At 42.8% G+C, this 23,249-nt stretch overlaps 1 protein-coding gene across 2 annotated transcripts in view; it reads right to left on the bottom strand.

Annotated features, from left to right (window-relative positions):
* Positions 1 to 23,249, bottom strand: part of ALK (ALK receptor tyrosine kinase) — a 745,837-nt gene that overhangs the window by 168,570 nt on the left and 554,018 nt on the right. For both annotated transcript variants that reach the window (XM_048511093.1, XM_048511181.1), the window contains exon 6: positions 2,796 to 2,927. In XM_048511093.1, coding sequence (XP_048367050.1) covers positions 2,796 to 2,927 — 132 coding nt within the window. The remainder of the gene's footprint in view (positions 1 to 2,795; positions 2,928 to 23,249) is intronic.

Genomic DNA, 23,249 nt, shown 5'->3' with positions numbered 1-23,249 from the left:
GAACTCTAGCCGATCAGATTATGGAGGCTGAAGCCAAATACCCTGATTCACTGGTTATTATTTTGGGAGATTTAAACAAAGCAAACTTAAGGGAAGACCTACCAAAATACTTCCAGCATGTCAACTGTCCCACCAGAGGCAAGAATATCTTAGACCACTGCTATACAACACTGAAAGATGCTTATCGGTCTTTACCACGAGCAGCTGTAGGCCATTCTGATCATTGCATGATTCACCTTGTACCTGCTTACAAACAAAGATTTAAAGCCACAAAACCAATAACTAAATCAGTGAGAACTTGGACTGAAGAGGCAAAGTTAAAGCTGCAGGCTTGCCTTGACTGTACAGACTGGAATATTTAAAGACACCTCTGCAGATTTGGATGAACTCACAGATACTGTAACATCATATGTCAGCTTCTGTGAAGATCTTTGTATACCAACCAGGAACTTGCGTATATATAGTAACAACAAACCTTGGTTCACAGCTAAACTTAAGCAGTTACGTCGTTCCAAAAGAAGAGGCCTACAAGAAGGGTGATAGAATGCTGTATAATCAGGCCCGAAATGTATTAAAAAAGGAGATCAGAGCAGCACAAAGAAACTACTCTTTGAAAAGCTAAAAAATCAGTTTCACCAAACGAAACAGCAAACATGTGGAAAACTCTCAAAAATATCACCGGTTACAGAAAACCACCTTCGCAAGATGAAGGAAATCAGCAATTAGCAGCAGACCTGAATGTGTTCTACTGTAGGTTTGAAAACAATCTACAGTCACCTTTCTCCACAACCTCTATCTCAGACGCACCAACAATAGCCAAACTTCCTACAACTGAACCCATTTCATTGGGTTTACAACCCCTGGTGATCTCAGAAAAGGAAGTGCAAGATCTATTTCACAGACAGAAGCCTGGAAAAGCACCAGGCCCAGACAAGATAACACCTTCTGCTTAAAAGTCTGTGCTGTCCAATTGGCCCCCATTTTCACCCAAATCTTCAACAAATCACTAGAGATGTGCTATGTTCCTTCCTGCTTCAAACACTCCACTATCGTCCCAGTGCCGAAGAAGCCTTCCATCAAGGAACTGAACGACTACAGACCAGTTGCTCTAACATCTGTAGTTATGAAAACTTTTGAAAGGCTAGTGATGTACCATTTGAAAACCATCACGGATCCACTGTTGGACCCCTTGCAATTTGCATACCGAGCAAACAGATGACATGTGAGCGATGCTGTTAATATGGCTTTGCACTATATCCTACAGCATCTTGAATCGCCAAAGACCTATGCAAGGGTCCTCTTTGTTGACTTTAGTTCAGCATTCAATACTATCAGACCGGACATTCTTCTAACCAAACTAAATCAGCTAGCAGTACCTGAGCATATTTGTAAGTGGATCACAAGCTTCCTAACAGATAGGAAACAGCAGGTGAAGCTAGGAAAAATTACATCAGACACCTGTAAAATGAGCACAGGGGCCCCCCAAGGCTGTGTACTTTCACCACTTCTCTTCTCTCTGTATACCAATGACTGCATCTCAAGCGATCCATCTGTTAAAATACTGAAATTTGCAGATGATACAACAGTGATTGGTCTCATTCGAGACAACGATGAAACCGCATACAGACGGGAGGTTGAACAACCAGCCTCGTGGTGCCACTGGAACAATCTAGAACTGAACACACTTAAAACCGTAGAAATGGTGGTAGATTTCAGGAGAAACCCTCCCATCCTACCTCCTCTCACAATACCTAGACAACACAGTATCAATAGTAGAGACCTTTAAATTTCTAGGCTCCATCATATCATCTCATGACCTAAAAATGGTCACCTAATATCAAAAATGTCATCAAAAAAGCACAACAAAGAATGTTCTTTCTGCGCCAACTCAGGAAGCTCAAACTGCCCAAGGAGCTGCTGATACAGTTCTACAGAGGAATCATTGAGTCTGTCATCTGCACCTCTATAACTGTGTGGTTTGGTTCTGCAACCCAACAAGATCGACACAGACTTCAGAGAATAATCAGAACTGCAGAAAAAACAATTGCTGCTAACCTGCCTTCCATTGAGGACCTGTATACTGCACGGGTCAAAAGGGCTGTGAAAATATTTACTGACCCCTCGCATCCTGGACATAAACTGTTTCAACTCTTACCCTCTAAACGTCGCTACAGAGCACTGCACACCAAGACAACTAGACATAAGAACAGTTTTTTTCCCGAATGCCATCACTCTGTTAAACAAACAATTCCCTCGATAATGTTAAACTATTTATTATATACTTATTATATAATTACTGCACTACTTTTTTCATCATTCCTATTACCCATCTCCTCCCACTTATGACTGTATGACTATAGCCTGTGCTGACATTTTATTTTATTTTATGATTTTACATTTTATGTTTTCATTACTACTGATTGTTTCCTGATTGCTTACTAGACCTATATGACAATCATTAAGTGCTGTACCTTATGATTAAGTGCTGTACCTTATGATTCTTGACAAATGTATTTTTCTTTTATGTACACTGAGAGCATATGCACCGGAGACAAATTCCTTGTGTGTCCAATCACACTTGGCCAATAAAGATTCTATTCATTCTATTCATTCATTCTAAATGGGAAGAATGCTCCAGAGAAAAGGTCAGTCATGCATAGTTTGGTTCCATATACACCATAAAGCATTTAAAGTTCCATTTCAGATGCATTTTTTGCCAGTAGGCAAGCATTGGGTAGTTTGTGTTGGTCCAAAGCAAGGGAAAGCTGGGAGACCTCAATCCTGAATTTACTTACTGCACAGCTGTCCCTCATCTTCTCCTTCTTCGCAGTCCCTGATGAAGTCACACACCTGTCTCAGCTTGATCACTGTTCCATTTCGGCAGCAGAAAGAACTCTGTAGTGCCATTTTGGGGGCTGTAAGAATGCCTAGAGACAAAAGAAATAGAGAGATCCATGCCAATTTGCACATTTCTTTATGCTGGATGCCTAGTTATGTTTCCTGTTAAATTCTCTACCAAAGGGTCATAGTACTCTGGAAGCTACAAGGCAGCAAATTGCCTGTGGGATACAGAACCCATTTACTATTAATACTGACTGATTCTCAAGAGCCATTATCATCACAGACTGTTCATTCGCTGATTATCTTCATGTGTCTTTGTATATTTTTGGAAACAATCCAGATGCACTCTGTGAAATTCCCATTTGTTTCAGCAAGTACTGGGTAGCAGACAGTCCCAGGAGATCTTTCCTTATGTAAGTTGCTATGGTGTTGTAATTTACTGGGAAGTGTTCAGGAAGAGGACTGATCACCTCCATTCCTTTCCCTTCTCTCTGTCCTTTCAGTACATAGTGCTGGGTTAAACAGCATCCATGGCAATTTTTCAACTGTATGTTAGTTCAGAGCTAGGCTGACAGCACTGGGCTCTAAACTTCTTTCTCAGCAGACAGGGTTAGAGACATGGCCCATATCTTCCTGCTTCCAGTCCAGAACAGATTTAATGAAGCATTCAACCTGGAAAAAAGCTATGTTTTTAGGGTTTCCTCAAGAGTAACAAAAAGACTTAAAAAGAGAGAGTATTAAATCACTTAAGCATTCAACCTTATGAATACGGAGTTAGTCCAGTTTAAGCCTTTTGATTATGCTTGTATGTGCTGTTGTTGCAACCACTTTATGGTGACCCCAGCAAGGGGCTTTCAGGGCAAGTGAGAAATGGTGTGCCATTTCCTTCCTCTGCAGACCCTTCCTTCGTTGTTTCCCATCCAAGTACTGATCCTGCAAGCACTGAGAGCTGATGAATTTAGGTTATGCCATGAAGCCTTTCCTCCCGAGCCTTTTGATTATCCTATCCTTAAACTTAAATAAAATCACACTGATGGTCAGCAATAGGCTTGGTCAATACCCTAGAAATTCAGTAAAATTCAGATTTATTCAAGCATAAAATTATCTGTATGCCCGAATAAAACAAATAACATATTCGGATATACCCGAAAAATTCAAATCTATCTGATTTTTTTGTATTTTGGGTTTTTTTTCTCGTGTTTTGGCCTGCAGTAGCACCAAACTTTTAGGGTATCATCCGGAAAGTGTCCTGATGATACCACCCAAGTTTGGTGAAGTTTGGTTCAGAGGGGCAAAAGTTATGGACCCCCAAAGGGGGTGCCCCCATCCCCCATTGTTTCCAATGGGAGCTGACAGGAGATGGTAGCTACCCCTTTGAGGGTCCATAACTTTGGCCCCCCTGAGCCAACCTTTACCAAACTTGGGTGGTATCATCCAGACAGTCTCCGAATGATACCCTGAAATTTTTGTTCCACTGATTTAAAAATGCACTCCTGACAGGCATCCCAAATATTTGCCCAGATTCTTTGCTTTGAAGTGCCTTGGCTCCATTGTAGTCAATGGGGAATTTCTGAGTGTGTAAGCAGGCTGCAGATTTTTGAAGATAGAGACACCAGACTTTCAAGTTTTCCCACCATAGACTTCAATGGGGTTGCAGTTATGCCCATCTGGCTCTGCGGTAGAAGTTTCAATGGGTGGCACTCTGGTGGGGGTCTTGTTCTTGGTAGGGGCACTTATTTCCTGCAGGGCTGCTGGTGTGAGTCTCTTTTCAGCCCCTACAGCCTGACAGCCCCTACAGCTTTTCCTGGTTCTCTTAACTCTATCTATCAACTCCTCTTAATGACACAGATCTCATCACACCTGTAGTTGCAAGATAAAGGGCTTTGTTAGAGCCCTTTACATAGACTTTATATCACTATACCTATATAGCAGGTATATCGATATTGTAGCCCCTTTCCCAACATAACCCCCTCTCCACAAAAGAGAAAAAAGCAAGTCAATTCCCTGGACCACATGCTGATGAAGAAGGGGACCATGTGCTAAATCCCCCCTTCCCCTTCACACACACTCTCTCTTTCTCTCACTCTCTCTTCCTGCCACTGCTGCAGCCAGGAAAATTGTTTTAAAATAGACTTTGAAATAAAGTGTAAACCTCCCTCCCAATCATTGGGGAGGGTGGAAGCAGAGCAAGGAAGGTGGGGTGGAGACAAAAAGAGACCCTGTTTGTATTGTTCTGATATGAGCATTTAGAGAAGGAGCTGGTAACATGGAATGATGGGGGAAAGGAAAGTCGTGGATAGCAGTGCGAGGGAGTGGGAAGGGCTGAGTTAGGTAGGTTGGCTGTGGGCAAAAGGAGGATGTCTGGGGGCAAAGCTGGGCTTACTGGCAAATCTGCCCACTTGGGCTGCAAAGCAAATTATATGTTGTGCAAGAAGTGATCTTGCTTGCTGCAGAGAGAGTAGAAAGGAAAAACAGGGCTAAAAAAATACATCCGTACAAGAAATCTTTCTCATTACACATCAAACACCTGACGCATGATTGGCCATTGGTAGCATACTCAGCTAACATGTTAACCAAAGGAATAAACAAAACAAATACCATTCGATGCTGGATTCTCTACATGGCTGCATTCCATGGGCAGAAACACAGATAAATTAGCAGACCATTCATTTATATATGTTTGGAAAGGCAAGTAAGCACCAGAATGCACAACGTTTGGAAATGGATTAACATATAAATTGTTGGTTGGTTCTTTTAGGATTCCAATATGCACACGAGACCCCCTTTCCCACCTCCAACCATGGTTGCTTTGTTCCATGGGGGCATATGATAGTTCTGGAGAGCCAATTAGGACTGCAAAAATGGCAAAAGGAAAAGATTTAACTTTTCTGTCTCCCTAGAACATTTTACAATCTCAAATCACAGCTCTCTGCAACTGCTATTTACCAAACTCATGGGAAAATCTTTCACAGATCTTCAATGTCTCATCTTGTTAAGCTTTAGTGTCCTAGAAATGGCTGTTGTGTGAACAGCTCAGATACAACTTTTCTCCCTATTGAGTTTGCCAGTTTTCCCACTGGGGTCAGAACATACCCTTCTCCTGTTTCTCACCATGACTCCGGCAGTCCTCAAGAGAAAAATAATGCAACCCCCCACTATTGGGCAATAGTTTAGTGTCCATCCGTTCTAAAACTCACCAGTATCCAGAGATTCCCAGATAGATATGACACCACTTCCAGGTTTCCCTTGAAAATGATGCCATGCCATTGTTTGATAGTGCCCTCTGATCCACACCCCCACACCCCTACACACACTGGTTTCCAAATACTGGGTACAACCCTGTTCCCAGCTCACTCTGGACAACTTTGTCACTCTTGAAATAACCCAGTGTTTTCAAGGAATGAGGAATGTGTACCATAGTGTTCTCTCTGTCCTTTTTCCCCCCTCTGTGGAAGCACAGTGTTCAGTCAACAACGTACTATATTTTCATGATAACTTTAAGAAACATAACTCTACAGAGTAAAACAATGAGAAATGCCAAAAATGAGGCATGGGCTCTATAGTGCTGTAAAAGTAAAAAAAAATCAAATAATTTTTATAGCTTTAATTTTACTTGTTTATCCTCTGCTCCTTCTTCATTACTTTCTCTCAGAAGACAGAAAATAAAATTGGTGATGCTTTTGGCTCTATTCCAGCTATTGTATACCTCCCCCACCCTCCAGTGCTTGCTTTTAAGAAAAACGTGCAAGAAATACAGCCTTTCTAATTACTGTATCCAGTCACAGGTACATGAGTAGAGGTATAGTATAGCATGTGACTGAACTACATAAAAGAGACTTGAAAAGAACAAATTCCCCTAAAGTTTTTTTGCATACTCACTGCCTATACAGGCTTCCTTACACCCTGATTACAGGTTACTTGGGAAGGGATTTGGAAGAGTGAGTTAATATATTTTTTAAGGTAATATTAACATGTGGACATGGACACCAGTCCAACCATACAAACATAGAATCATAGAGCTAGAAAAGACCCCAAGGGCCAGGGACATAGGTATAGATTTTTTAATGGGGTGGATTTTGGGGTATGGCTCAGGGGGCATGGCCACACCCCCACCCATCCCTGAGGGCGTGGCCAAGCCTCCCCAAGCCTGGCCTCCAGCCTGCTAGCCTGCCTGAGACAGCTGCACGAGAGGCAAGACTTTATTGGTCTCTTTTTGAAAAGACAAGGAGAACAGAAAACAAGAACTTGCCTGTTCCACTCACTCACACACACACACGCACGCACGCACGCACGCACGCACGCACAAACGACTGTCTTATTAGAGGTTGATTCCCCTACAGTCAATTAATTGTGTGATACTTATGCGAAATATCAAGGTTTCAACAAGAACTCCCCACTGTTTAACTGCCAAACACTAATTCATCCCGGTTCTGGTGCTCCCTCTCTCCCTTATCACATGTTTTTTAAGAACCTGCATGGATGTGCACCTTTAAAAAAAACACGTACCGAAGCCGGATCAGTGGGGTCAGGGGACAGAATCTAGGTTTATTTTCGCGCCGTAGGGAGTGACATGGGGCCTTCCCCCAGGAGCAGCAGTGGCATAGGAGGTTAAGAGCTCGTGTATCTAATCTGGAGGAACCGGGTTTGATTCCCCGCTCTGCTGCCTGAGCTGTGGAGGCTTATCTGGGGAATTCAGATTAGCCTGTGCACTCTCACACATGCCAGCTGGGTGACCTTGGGCTAGTCACAGCTTCTCGGAGCTCTCTCAGCCCCACCTACCTCACAGGGTGTTTGTTGTGAGGGGGGAAGGGCAAGGAGATCGTAAGCCCCTTTGAGTCTCCTGCAGGAGAGAAAGGGGGGATATAAATCCAAACTCCTCCTCCTCTTCCTCTTCCTCCTCTTCCTCCTCCTCCTCTTCTTCTTCCAGCCAATCAGAACACCCTTTTTTATTTTGCACTGGTGGTGGCTTCATTGAAACGTTGCTGCGTAGAACGTGATTTCTGTGCCAACTGTAAACCAAAATAAGATCGTGCCAGCACAGCTGCATGGATAAAAAGTGCCCCAAAAGTTGTAGCTGTGCATAAACGTAGCTTCTGTCTACACATGCATGTGGTGATGTAGCTGAGCAAAAAAAAGTTTTTTAAAAATTCCCGCCCCAACACAGCGCAACAGCCAATCAGGACAAGGAAGAAAGAGCAGATTGCGCGTTCAATTGCGCGATCATGGGGAGTGCTGGACTATTTGAAACCGTGATAGACATCAATGTCCTCATCACACACGCTGCAGTGGGGAGGGTGGAACCGCGATGTAAAGGTGCTATTTCTTTTGAAACCTGGTTGTATCCAGCTTTAATTTCTCAGTGGAGATTCTGCTGCTCTTAACCACTACCCTATGCTGGCTCCACACTTTCTGCTCACCACATCTGCTTAAATTGTCTCCAGTAACCATGATGTAACTTGCCATTTCATTAGCCAGACAAGGTTTGCAGAAGAATGTTGATTTAGGCCCAAGATTCCTGGCAACTACCACGCTCAACTGGGCTTCCTCACAGGTTTTAACTGTTCTTAAATTTATTGCTTTTCTCATAACAGCATTTAGCATTTCAAGAAATCCAAAACAGTTTCCCCACTCACCGTTTGATGTGGGCTACTCGCAGCAAGTAACCCGGGGTCCAGCAGCACTCCCCACTACACTAGGGGCGACAACGCAGCCCCCCGATTCTGCTGCTGTCCTCCCTCAGCGCACGTCATTTCTGATCCTGGACGGATCAGCAGCAGTGGGGAAATCCAGGGGTGACTCTGGGCTTGAGTTTCCCACCTCTGGTAGTGACGTGAAGCCTTTTGCCCAATAAGAAAGCAGTGGGCTGGGCATGATGCGCGCGCAGCTCTTCCCCCGTGCAGCGGAGATTGTCGTCGTTTTATGGAAACGTAGAGCCAAAATCATTGCGATTTACATTGCCCTTCTTTGCCTCCAGCCTCAGGAAAGCCGCTTAAACGAGCCTGCCCCGCACAAATGTGCGGGGATGGTCGGGAGGGAGGAGGCAGAGGTCCCTCCTGCCCTTCACACCGGGCGGCAAGAGTTGCGCTGGCGAAGCCGGGGGGGGGGAAGAGAGGAGGTCAGGCATGAGGACTGTTCCCGGCAGATGGACAAAAGCCCAAGTTCCTCCTCCATTACCTCCTCCTCCCACTGGAAGCAGTTTCTATGGCAAGAAAGTGAAGGGCTGAAATGGGAACTCAGAGCACAACTCTCGAGAGCACCATCTCCCTGTTTCAAATGAATTTGTTAAAAGGGCTTCAGCCTAAGTTTTCTCGGGGAGGAGGGGAGAAGGGTTCTGATGTTTTGGGAGGTGTTCAGAGGAAATTATCGATTTTCCTGGAGGTTTCTAAGAGAAACCCTGGAGCGTCCAGCGCCTCCTCTCAGCACCCGGGAAGAAGTGCTTGGCCCCCATCGCACAATGACTTGGGCTGCAGCCCTCAAAATGCTCTGAGGAGGCAGCTGAAGAAGGCCACTCTGGCGTGCACCCAGCTAGGCACCATTGGGAACCGTGGGAAGGGCACCTGGCATGGGAAGAAAGCCACCCAAGGTGGATCCGACAGGGGAAAAGAAAAAAAGTCCCGCCCATCATCATCAGCAGCCAATCAGGATGGCCCCTGAGCTGCACGCGCGTTCGACAGCCTCAGAGTGGGGAATCCTGGTGACTGCTGCCTGAGGATCATTTGAGGGGCAGAAGCTGCAGTGGGGACCTTGAACCCGCGCCCAAAAGGTCCCGCAGCAAACAAACCCGGTGGGTATCTCCTTTTTTAAAGTGGGGAATCGACCCAAATTAGCAGCCAACAGAAGCAACCAAAAGATTACAAATTGTATAATTACAGGAAGGTGCTAAATGTGTTACAATTATACCACCCCCCAAAAAATAACAGCTGCAGAAAAAGGAGATGTCATATATGTTTGCGAAGGAAGGACACAAAAAGAGCTTAATGTAAACATTCTTTCCATCTAGCCTTACCAGAAAGGACGTTTGAAAGACATCATGTCCTTATTTTGGCAGCTTTGCTTTCTTCCTGGGCTCCAGCATCTTCTAGAACTGTGTTTGAGTGATGCCACATCAGTAGCACATCAGGGTTGCAAATCCCTCATGCTGGCAACTCCAATTTATCTTTTGTACAATAAACAGAAAAACAGAGGCGGTACCTGAACCCCCTTGGCAGAATGAGCCATTGTTTGCCTGGCTCAGCTAGGCTCGCTAAACAACACAGCTATATCATGTTCCTTGGTACTACAGGGGCTTTGGAATCACTAGTGATTCAATTAGATGCGCATTTGATACTTTTATTTATACTGCCTGACAAAACTAAAAATTAATGAAGCATGTAGGAAAACAACCACTATTTCTTTCAAAGATGATTTTACAGTGTAAATCAATTCAGAAGGGAAAAAAGTTCTTCCCCCACAAAGGCTTTTTAATAAAGGTCTTTGGTTTCTAAACAAGGTATTCTGTACTACTGTCTGCTTTTCAACTGGCTTAGAGGAGCTCTGTTTCACTGAGAATTGTTCTTGCATTGTGATCAGGATCATGGCATCACTAAATATATGTGGTCTGCAAGCCACAAAATTGGACAGTGGGGAGGGGCAGTTGACGGTTGTGAACAACCCCTTCAGTTTTTCTTAGTGATGGATCTATATAATTCTAAAGGTTGTCAGTTGTCATATTCAAATCAGTGTCCATTATATGCACCTGGAGGGTGCATATAAATTCAATCCAGCAAGGCTAAACAAGGGGCTGCATAAAAGCAAAGAAAAATAACCCTCAACTCACAAGGCCAGTACTGCTAAAATCTGAATTGCAATGTCAAGGGAAACCAGAATGTGTCACAAAGTGATGGGGTTGACCTGGTTGGTGGGGGTCACAGACTTGCTTTGAGGCTATTTGCTTCACAGAGGGGTTTCCCCACTTTTTTGTTTAAACATGGGGTTCTCCTGCCGTGAAGTGTCCCTAGCTGAGATGATCCTCCATTCCCCCCGCCCCCTGCCATTTCCTTGTTCTATCTGCACAACCTCCAGCTAGGGAGATTGCCTGCTTTCTTTTTGAGGGGTACCATCGTTGGTCTAAAACTAATTTCAGGAAAAACTTCCTGACAGTAAGGACTGCTCAACAGTGGAATGCACTACCTTGGAGTGTGGTAGAGTCTCCTTCGAAGGTTTTCAAAGAGAGGATCAATGACCATCTTTCAGGAGTGCTTTGACTGTGTGTTCCTGCACTGCAGGCAGTTGGACTTGATGGCCCTTGGGGTCTCTTTCAATTCTATGATTCTAATTTGCTGGGAATGTGTAACTTTTAGGTCAATTGCAAGGGTCTGTTGCTCAAGTGATAGACCCTCAGTGTGGGAAAACACCAGTCCCTTTGACCCTTCTAAAGTAGTGCCTGGAAGAGCTGGTGGGGGAGTGAGAAAATCTGAATAAAGCAAAACACATGCCGATTTCCTTCACTTCAGACTTCCCACCACTTCAGGTAACAGTAGTATTATTTAACATTAATTTAGTATCAATACTATACTACATACAAGACAAAACCAACAATGTGACTATTCAGATGCAGGCCTCTACACTAATTTAGACTATATGTCATTAAAGGTTTCATCATCACTAATTTAGATATGTAAAACCAAGATCTAAAACCATGGTCTGAAATTGGTTTATTAACTACATTGACTCTTACATATGACTTTGTGTGATATATGAATGTGAACATCCTGGATTCATTCTGGAATACTGCTTGGCACTGCCCACACTGCAAGAAGCCAGGATGCCAGCTGGGCATTTGAATGGGAAGAAGATGCAAGGGTGAAAGCAATCAAACAATAGCACCTTAGCAGGTCAGAATGAGAATTGACATCTGAGAGCCAAATCCTGATCAAGTAAACCATGGTTTCACAGCTCATCTGGCTGTTGCTTCCCTGCTAGTGTGACAGAATAATAGGGCTAACCTCAAACAAACAAACAAAACCTCAAGGGGAAATTACAGCATGAGATTGCTGAACTTGAGTTCATTCACAAGTTCAGAAAAATGCCCACCCCCACTGCCATGGCTGAACAGGGACAGGAGTCTTGCCTCACTACAGATTCTAATTTTCAACCCCGAAGCATTTTCACTCTTCTCTAATCAAACTGATTCAAATATGCACCAAACCTTTGCATATTTTTTACAAGCATTCTGTACCATACACTTCCCGCCTTCTGACTGGGATATAAAAATTCAGAGATCTCAAATCCTACTTGTATCTGAAGACAGCTTAGACAAGAGTTCCACCAGCAGCCCAAGACAGCCAGCTTGTTCAGCCCTGCCTGGGACAGAGCCTCCCTGTCGGTTTGCTTGCCACCTAGTCAAGCAGAAGTCGACCTGCTGTGCTGCTGCCTGCTGCCCATGGGAAGGAGTGTGAGTCTTTCCCCACCCACACCATGGAAACACCTGCAGGGGGTGGGGTCTGGAAGCGACAACAGGCAGTGACTTTGGGCAGCCATTGTGGGCCCGTTTGGGGAGGGTTATGCCGTAGGTAGTGTTCGGTATAGTTGGATTATGTGTTAGGCTTCGTTTAGTGATTTGATGTTGCATTTTAGGTTAGTCACTAGGCTAGGTTTATTGTACTAACACTGCTTTATATTGTTTAGAGGGTTTTAGTCTTTGATCATTATTTTTTTGTAGTTTTAGCGATAGAAGGGGGGAAGCCACCATCTGTGTTTATTCATGCTGCTTATTTATGATGCTATGATTATTGATTTTTTTGCTATTTATGATGCTATGATTATTGATGTTTTTGCTGTTTATGTTGTTGTTTGCCGCCCTGAGCCATACAAGGGATGGCCGGATACAAATAACAAAATAATTTTTATTCACCCAAAATTTTGTTGGTCTCTAAGGCGCTACAACCCTAACTGTTCTATGGCAGACTAAGATGGTTACCTTCTTAAACTAACATCAAGCTTCATAAGAGGAGCAGAATTTTATCCTGACTTCCTACTATTCACCTTGTACTGTTGACCCATATGGCATAGAGTGATTCCTGAAAGGACTCAGTGAGACATGCTCCAAACCATGACATTCCAACGCGGTTTTTTTTGCCTTCTAGATTTCTCTTCTGGGATGCTGAGCATTTTAGTGTCCCAATGGCAATCATTTAAAAACCATCATTCTCAATCAGACATCAGGAAATTGCACCCACTACTGCTGTGAAACAACACACTGCATTTATCTCCTCATTTATCACAGCTGACAAGGGGCTTGACGGGGCTTAGATATGCATTACACACACATGCACCACTTGTATTATATAGGTCAGTGTACACAAACAGGAGCAATGTACACTGTGTGAGTTACTGGGGGTTCTGTCACCAGATAAATTGCTATTCAGCTTTCTGTATTCCATATTCAGAGCATGCATACTGAGTAAAAGATTAGATGACAAAACATGTATGAGAGCAAGAGCTCAGTATACGTGCTGTGTGTGTGTTTTTTATAACTGTATGTTCAAATAAATGCATTTGTATTCAAGCTCAGAGGCAGGGATTGTGGCATTTAATTAATTTTTAATTAGAGTGATTTATTTGATATTGAAAATGGACATTTAATTTGACTTTTCATTTTCTACTCTTCATTTCTTCCACTCAGCAGAGCCTGGAAGAGGAAAGTGGCTCGGTCCCACCAGAATCCTGCCTTGTGGGAAAACAAGCAACTGAGAAAGGGAGGCAATAAATGGTTTCAAATACATTTCAAAATAAAAATGTTGTGGGAGACATCCTTTATATTTATAACCATGTTCCTGTAACTGGTGGTATCCATAAATTGAAGCCGCTATTAAACTGTTGCATAGCTGGCTAGTGGTCTTATAAATTATTATTTAAGCAATAACATTAAACAAATGACACTTCAAGCCCAACATGACAGAAGAAACAAATCCCTGCTGAACGTCCCTACCAGGTTTATAATAGTCTCATGTCTTGATCCTGGCCAGGAATCTAGAAAATCCTGGTTGCAAACTAGTGTCCATTTAGACTTCAGCTAGGCTAGTAGATCAGAGAAGGCTTATGAGAGTAATTCTGGAATACATGTACATTTGGTGTGTCCCTGGAAATGGAAATAAAGAAACATTGTCCAGTGTGCACTGACCTTCAAAAGCATGAGCCTTTGTATTCCTGAGGGTTCCAAGGGACTATAGGTGAGATAAGGGATGTGGAAAACTGATATTTTTTTTCCTACAGAGTTTCTATGTTGCCTCCACATACTCCATAAACAGTTCACAAAGTACCTTGGATATTCTTACTAAACAATTTTGTACACAATCACATGCTTGGTTTGCAAAGAGAAGAAGAACAAAGTTAGATCAGTGGATACATCCACTGATTATCCTGGAATGCAACAGCTAAGGACTCAAAAACATTGCTTTGCTTGTTCATGGGATATGTTAGGCTTTACCTGTATAGAAAAAAGAAGAATTTGTTTTCATACCCCACTTTTCTCATCTCAACCTTTCAGACGTCTCAAAGAGGCTTATAATCTCCTTCCCTTTACCTCTCCACCTTGTGAAGAGCAGACAACTGAAGAGATAGATAAGCTGAGAGAGTCCTGACAGAACTTGACTAGTTCAAGGTCATCCGGCAAGCTTCATGCGGAGGACTGTGGAAACAAACTTGGTTCACCAGATTAGAGTCCGCAACTCATATGAAGAAATGGGGAATCAAACCCAGTTCTCCGTATCAGAGTCTGTTGCTCTTAACCACTATACCACACTGGCTTTCTATTTCAATTAGCATGGATGCAAGATGGTGTTGGAGACAGATGCTGACAAGGAAGTTCCTGAGATTCTCTCACATTGATATAGAATTAGAAAAAAGTCTCTGGTCTTTAGAGCAGCTTAGCACAATTTTAGACCTGAAGAACAGTGAAGAATACTAGAAATGTCTGATTTAGAAATTCTCAAGCTATCCAAGTCAGAAATCAAGCAGGACTCTATAAATCTCCCAACAAGATGCTTCTGAGAGCAACAGGCTACAGAGTAGCTGCTCAGGCCTCACTGTGGCCCCTTCTGCACAGCACAGGGAGATCAGGTTGCAGTTGGGATAAAGTAACTCGCTCTCCTGTTTTCGCATTCGCATGCCTCTGTGCAGGCAGTGACCAGAGCCTGCAGAAACAATGTGGGTTGTATGTTGTGCCTTTGCACAGAGGCACATTTTAAAAATTATTTACCTCCCTCTGCTGTGTAGCTATGTGGGCAGACACCAATGGATCTCCACAGCCATGCTGACATCTCGCAATGCCACGAGACGTCCCTGTGACCCTGTGTGGCTACGCAGCTGCAAGGCAGGAAATTTTAAAAAGGGAAAGCGTGCCTGATTAAAGCACCTCCTGTATAGCTGTTCGCTTGCGAGAGGCTGCAACCTGGGTTTAAAAAAAGAATTGTGGATAGTGCGATTCTCAAAAAACCTGGTTTGGGGGACTCAACACAGGACAGCCTCGCTTTAGGGGTGGGATCCGTGTGAAGTTTGCCCCTGAAACTGTAGCCCAGGTTTATCAGCCAGTGTGGAAGGGGCCTGTGAGAGGAAGTACACGAGCCCAGATGGGAGAGGTTGAATCAGCTGAAATGGAGGAGAAGAACCTAACTGAACCATCCAATCCACCCAAAGCCATCAAATTGGGTTGGGGAGACAGATGCTTTTGTTGGAGCTGAGTGTGAGGGGGTTGGAAACTGTGGTGGCCGGTCACCACTGAAGGCAGAGAAGCCCAGAGGAATTATTGACAAGGTGGTGGAAATTCCAGCAGTACCACCAGCAATGGATGTGGTGCTCCAAGCCACCAAGATTGGTGGCAGAGGCCAGTGAAAGATCTGAGGCATGACAATATGAGGTCTCAAATAGCCCAAGGGATGAACTATGGGTGCTTTCAGGAACTTTGACCCCTTCCCACACAGACTATCTGACCTGTCTCCCTTTGTTGAGATACCCTCCTCTAGGCATGATGATGATGGGATCCAGCTGCATAAGTGGAGGTTAGGGAGCAGATGTAGAGGAGATTAGGAACAATCAGCTCCAGTCGAAATCTGCTTGGGTCTCCTTCAGTTTATATTGGAGACTCTTGTCTTAAATCACTCAGATTTCTAATATCACACCTGAGACTTTCACACCCAGTGGAGAACAGGGGGAATTAAGTTTCTCTTTTTTTAGTGTTGGTAAATTTCACCGAGGATTTTTTTTTCTGTTTATCCAGTTGGATTATCAATTAGTGTGACTTTTAATATTATTTAGGGACCTTGTTTAGTTATATTATTGTCCCCTAAGGCTAAGTAGGAATTTGTCAGGGACTTTAGAGGTAATTAGTCAGTAAACAAGGTGGATACAAACTGATACTATTTAGAGTGGAGTGTTATATAGTACTAGTTGGTGCTGATATGCTAACCCTCTGAGTTAAAAGTTTCATGAACTGGAGAAATTTATTGACCTCCTGGGGAGTTAGACTTACTAGCTTCTGGTTGTATGTTAAATTGCTGATACTAATTAAGTATTTGCATCAGGTGGGAGGTAGGGTGGAAAAACTGGGCTTTTTTAGGATTAAAAGGGTTTTAAGTTTCACTGGTCAGAAGCTCCTGGAAGGCCATTGGCTCTGCAGCCTAGAGTGATGTATTTTAATCTGTATTTTTGTTGTATGTGACAGAAGGGGAGAAGGAATGGACCATTGTTGGGAGGCCAGGGCTGGGCCAGGGATTCCAATGATCATGAGATGGGGGACATATAGTAGTGGGAGGAGGCCAGTTGAGAGAAGGAGAAGGAAATAGAAGTATGCTCATCCCTCCATCTGACCTTCATCCCATCCCAAGCAATGACTCTAAACACTACGCCAAGCTGGCTCTCGATATTTTGAAATGACCAAACATGCTAGAGTTGAAGCTAACTGAAGCTCTGTAAGTACTAAGAATATAAATGTTCTTCTGCTTTTATATAGTTATGATCCTTCATCAAAGCCAACAGGGCAGGTTGTCATATAGAGTAGTAGTAAAAAGCCTTGAGTCCTTGGTGAGAGGTATTCAGGCCACAGCAGCCTTAACACACCAAACTAATCTGATTTTGTTAGAGATTAGAAGCTAAGTGGGGTTGGCTGTAGTTAGTCCTTGGATGGCAGACCACCTTGGAGGACCTGGATTGCCATGTAGAGGAAGGCTATGGCAAACCACCTCTGTTCTTCTCTTACCTTTAGAACTCCATGAGGGGTAACCATGAGGTGCAATTTGACAGCACATAACTATTATTATTTATTCAGGGAATAATACTTTATAGAAGACTAGGGATACCAGTGGCGAAGCATAGTTTAACATTAGGAATATATTATCGTCCCCCTGACCAAAGCGCACAAGAGGATTCTGAGATGGAAAAAGAAATTAGAGAGGCCAACAAAAGCAAAAATAATAATAGGTAGTAATGGGCGATTTTAACTATCCCCATATAAACTGGAAAAATGCATGTTCAGGTCATAGTAAGGAGAACATTCCTGGATATGCTAAATGACTGTGGCTTAGAGCAGATGGTTGTAGAACCAACCAGGGGAGATGTGATCGATCTAATTCTATGTGGGACCAGGACCTGGTGTGGGAAGTCAGTGTTGTTGAGCGATGAGAACAGCGACCACAATGCTGTCGAATTCAGTATCTCTGCATGCGAACAAGTGACAACTACTAATGTAGTTACATTAAGCCTTCAGAAAATTTCTCAAAGATGAGGGGATAGTGTAGGAAGCTGAAAGGGAAAATCAAGAGAGTCAAACTGTCCAAGATGCTTGGAGGTTATTTAAAAACACAGTCTTAAAAACTCAACTGGAATGTGTTCCACAGGTTAGAAAGGCAGCACCCAGTCAAAGAAAGCCACCATGGTTAACAAGGGGCGTTATTATTAGGGAAGATGTCTTTCAGAAAATGGAAGTCCAACTTAACTGACCGAGGAGCCACCAGAGAACACAAATGGTGGCAAAGAAAGCAAGTTAGCTGTAAGGGAGGCAAGGATTATGAGGAGCATGGCTGTGGGCTATCAAAACCAGCAACAAACAGTTCTTCAAAGTACATCAAAAGCAGGAAGTAACAAAGGCGGTAGGCCCGGTTAGATGACAAAGGAACAAGGGTGTGCTAAAAGATGACAGGTGCAGAAAAGCTGAATGAATTCTTTAATCTGTCTTCACCCAAGAGGAGGTGAGGAAAATTCCTGCACCTGAACCAAGCTTCTTAAGAGGAAGAATCGAACTAATGAAATAGTGGTAGACAAAGGAAAGTTCTGGCAGCCATTGATAAACTAAGAAATGCTGCAAATCCCCTGGCCCAGATTGCATTCACCCAAGAGTTCTTAAAGAGCTCAAGCATGAAATTGCTGATGTTCTCCACTTTTAATATGCAACCTCCTTGAAATCAGGCTCCATCCCTGAAGACTGGAAGATGGCCAATGTCACACCAATCTTTAAGAAAGGATCTAGGGGACCAGTACAGGCCAGTCAGTTTGACATCTGTTCCTGGTAAATTAGTAGAATCTGTCATTAAAGATAAAGTATAAAAACATGTACAAAAGCAAAGACCTGCTGAGAAAGAGTCAGCATAGCTTTGCGAGAGGCAAATCCTGTCTTACAAACTTACTAGAGTTCTTTGAGGATATTAGGCATGTGGATAAGGGGAACCAGTGGACATTGTCTGCCCAACGAGTTTCCAAAAGGCTTTGACAAAGTTCCTCACCAGAGACTATTGAGAAAAGCTTTCAGCAATGAGAAGGAATAAGGGAAGTCCTCCTATGGATTAAAACTGGTTTGAAACAGGAAAAGAGTGGGTGTAAATGGAAATTCTCACAATGGAGAGATGTGAAGTGGTGTCCCCAATTGGTTGGATGGACGACTTTGACGCGTTTGGCGGAAGCTTGGTGAGTTTGGGTAGCGTGGTATTAGGATTTGCAGATGATACCAAGTATGTAGGGTGGTGAGAACCACAAAAGGATTAGCGAGGCTCCAAGCGGACCTTGATGATAGAATTGGGTAGTGGGCTAAATGGCAAATGCAGTTCAATGTAGCAAATGCAAAGTGATGCACATAGGGGCAAAATCAAGCTTCATACCTACGCTACACAGGGTCAGTGCTATCAGTCACAGACCAGGAAAGGATTTGAAGCGTCTTAATTGATAGTTCCATGGGAATGTCAACTCAATATGGCAACTGTGAGAAAAAGGCAAGCTCTATGCTGGGATAATCAGAAGGAATTGATAATAAAACTGCAAGGTGTCATGCCACTATATAAAGCATTGGTGCTGACCACACTTGAGTACTGTGTTCAGTTCTGGTCACCACATCTCAAAAAAAGGATATTGAAGAATAGAAAAAAGTGCAGAAGAACGAGGATGATTGAGGACTGGAGCACCTTCCTTATGAGGAAACTGCAGCGTTTGGAGACTCTTTAGTTTGGAGAGGAGGCGTGTCGAGGGATATGATTGAAGTCCTATAAAAAATTTATGCATGGGATAGAAAATGTTGACAGAGAGAAATTTTTCTCTCTTTCTCACAATACTAGAACCAGGGGGCATTCATTGAAAATGCTGGGGGGAAGAATTAGAACTAATAAAAGGAAACACTTCTTCACGCAACGTGTGATTGGTGTTTTGAATAATAACCACAGGAGGTGGTGATGGCCACTAACCTGGATAGCTTTAAAAGGGGCTTGGACAGATTTATGGAGGAGAAGTCAATTTATGGCTACCAATCTTGATCCTCTTTGATCTGAGATTGCAAATGCCTTAACAGTCCAGGTGCTCGGGAGCAACAGCCGCAGAAGGCCATTGCTTTCACATCCTACATGTGAACTCCCAAAGGCACCTGGTGGGCCACTGCGAGTAGCAGAGAGCTGGACTAGATGGACTCTGGTCTGATCCAGCTGGCTTGTTCTTATGTTCTTATGTTCTTATGATTTTATAAATACACAAGAGGGTGGCTATTTCAATCTACATTGGCAGGTATGAGTTTGCAGACTCATATCCACCCTTTGTCTTAAGTACTTTGTCATAACAAATGGCTTCTCCCCGCCACATTTTTGATTGATATTTCACAACATTATTTACATGAAAAAGCCATTAACAGAGAAGATATCAAATAGCAGATTTGGTGCAGGACATAGAATCAATATCATTCTCACAGGGGGAAATCTTTGGTAGCTTATTTACAAATTTCTGTCAGTGAATATTGAACCATCAAGTTCAAGAAAGCATTTAGTGAAGAGCAAGTGACTTAAGTGCCAAGGAAATGTAACAAAAAGTGATGTCAGCACAAACTCTGTCTTGCTTAAGGCCGTGATGTTTTTCTGTTAGACCTTCCTAGTGTTTTGGGCCTGTCACTGATAATATTTTGCCTCCAGTTACCCTAAGCAATTTTTATTGCTATCCCCCTTGAAAAGATTTGGGGAATGGGAAATGAAATGATAAAAGAAGTATGTTCAAGGTCAGCCAGTAAGTCAATAGCAACATGGTAATAGAAAAACAAGAGCCTTAACTCCCAAGTCACTCTAAGCATCATGTTTAATAGAACCAATAAAATCCCTTTGTGCTCAGTCTTTAAGCGCCTCTGACTCAGAGACACCTGGATGTCAACAACAAAATGGGACAAATTAAATTGAACAACAGTAATGAATCTCCCCTTGAGACACAAGGAGGATCAAAGAGGACTTCACTTTTAATTACCAGATTATGGGTTTCCAGAAACCAAGCTATATCTTTAATGCCACATTTTGGCCAAGGCAGTGCAAATGGAAACACAATGCCAAGCTGTGAGACACCTTAATTAATTAAATATTGTATAAATATGCCTTTGTTTTCAGAGGATGCAGAAAGGACTCATGAGGAAAATCTTCATGAGCAGCTATTTCCGGCGGCTACATGTATACAAATAAAATTAAAATGCTATTCTCAGTGCATACTAATGCAACGTGTCACCATGGGGGCTAATTATACTTCCACAGAAGTTCTTTTTTATTCATGCTGATGAGATTGGGCTTTGCACTCTCTGCAGTGAGATACAGGGGCACAGAATGGAAAGAGGGAATAGGTTGTGAAATGTGATGATTCAAGATTTTAATGGTATTGCAAGTTGTTGAATTTTACCAAACTCTTCATCATGCCAAGTGGGTATTGAGATCAGAAAGAAAACTGGCCAAACCTCTTACCTCTCCACTTAGTTTTCAGGCAGGATTATTCTAGTAGATGACAGCCAATGTGTTAGAGTGTTGGGTTTTTCACATTAATTTATTTTTTATTTACATTCCACTTTTCTTTCCCATGGGCACCCAAAGTGGCTTGCATCATTTTTCTCTGCTTGTTTTATCCTCACAACATCTCTGAGGGGTAGGTTAAGCTGAGAATGTGTGATTGGTCCAAGGTCACCCAGCAAGCTTCCATGGCAGAGTGAGGATCTGAACCCAGCAACTCTCCCAGGTCCTAGCCTGACACTTTAACCACTAAACCAGGCTGTATTGGCTTAAGGAGAGTCCTCTTTCCAGACAACAAATGTCTTTAGAGGGTGGACTTCATGGTATCACATCTCCACTGCTCCCTCCTCTCTGCCTTCCCCAGACACCATCCCAAAAACTCCAGGAATTTCCCAAGCAGAAATTGGCAACCCTAGATGTTTTCTAAAATGGGACACCAGGGTCATTTCAAGTTGGGGAAAAGGCATTAATGGAAAGCTTAAGTACCCCACCCAGACACTGTGATCCAATCTGAATGAGGTCCAAATACATCTGGGAATTGAATTCCTAGCAGGGAGCCTGCAATATATATCTGATTGGAAGCTTTAGTGAAGGCTCGAGAACCAACCCTCTCATTTGGTGTCTCCTTTCTACGCTGCTGCTGAAAGATTAAGAAGCAGCTTACTGTTCTGAGGACTTAGCATATGGACAAAGAGATTCAGGAATAGGATGTGGTCACCTCAGAAAGTAGTCAGGAAAGGCCAAAGAGGAAAGTTTAATAGATAACAGAACAAAGCCACTTCCAGGAAAATAAGAAGGAATGAAAGTAATACTTATAGCAACAGAGCTGGAGAAGAAAACAATGATAGAAAAGAGTTTGAGAAACCAGAAGATATGAAACTGATAAGGGAAACAACTATGGCGGATTCTGCATGGGCCAAAAACAGGGGTGTGAAAATGGTGTGAAAACAATGTAAACTCCTTTACACAGTTTTAAACCATTTTACACCATTTTCACACCGTTTTCACACTGCTGTTTTTGGCCCATGCAGAATCTGCCTATGAGTCCATCAGGAAAAGTAAAGGGGGACGAGAAAGGTCACCTGTTGCTCCTACCCACTGCTTGCTCACTGTAAGGTAAATTTGGTAAAGGAGTAGATACAGAAAGGAATTGGGAAGTAGGGAATCCTGTGGAAAATAGAAAGCTAAAGAAGAGCATTCAGAAAGAGGCAAGTCTCTGAGGTTTTGGTCTGAATCATGAATCACTATTTGTGGGAGACTAATGGCAACAAAGATTCTTATGAGAGGGAAAGGTAGAGCATAAAGGTTTTAATAACTGAACAAATATTTGGAAGTCTTGAAAAACTTGAAATATTTGCAATGTCAGTGGAATTCAACTGTAATTATAATTAGAACTACAGATTTTAATTTCTTTTAGGAGCATAGATTAATCTCCTGGAGGTTTATGGTAATCAAGATGAAAGTATTTCATGAATTTTTCTATTAATTTTTATTCTGATGTTCCTATAGGACTACTATTAGGGAGGCTTAAGGGCCATAGGTGAAATGTGAATGTCGAGGGTGCATGGAGTAGGGTGCATGGTTATTTATATGTAAATGCTGTAAGCTAAGATTGGAGGGCTGGAGTTAAAAAGAACATACATAATAGTGGGCCTAACAGAATTCTGGTGGGATGGGAAAAATCACTTTAACCCCTAAATACAACACATCTATAGAAGGAAGTGCAATAATGGGTGACCAACTACATTGACAAGGATTGGGTGTATATTTGTTCAGGTCATGTTAATGAGAAAAAGTCACATAGGACTGTGCCTTGAATAACTGAGGTGAACCTATGGCCCCTTCCGCACATGCAGAATAATGCACATTCTGTCCACTTTCACAATGGTTTGAAAGTGGATTTTGCTATTCCACACAGTAAAATCCAGCTTCAAAGTGCATTCAAAGTGGATTGAAAGTGCATTATTCTGAATGTGCGGAAGGGGCCTAAGACTTGGTTCTGAGTGGAACTGACTGGAAACCATGATCACAGTGTCTCAGAATCTGAAATCTCACTATAAATTTGATGTAATAGTTTTAAAAAACCATGCAATTTTGTTAATAAATCTGGGACCAAATTCTGCAGCTTGATCACATGTCAAAGATGAACCC

This window comes from Sphaerodactylus townsendi, linkage group LG01 (genome assembly GCF_021028975.2).
Source record: "Sphaerodactylus townsendi isolate TG3544 linkage group LG01, MPM_Stown_v2.3, whole genome shotgun sequence".
NCBI lineage: Eukaryota > Metazoa > Chordata > Lepidosauria > Squamata > Sphaerodactylidae > Sphaerodactylus > Sphaerodactylus townsendi.
The sequence above is the reverse complement of the archived record's forward strand: the minus strand, read 5'-3'. Positions and strand labels throughout refer to the sequence as shown.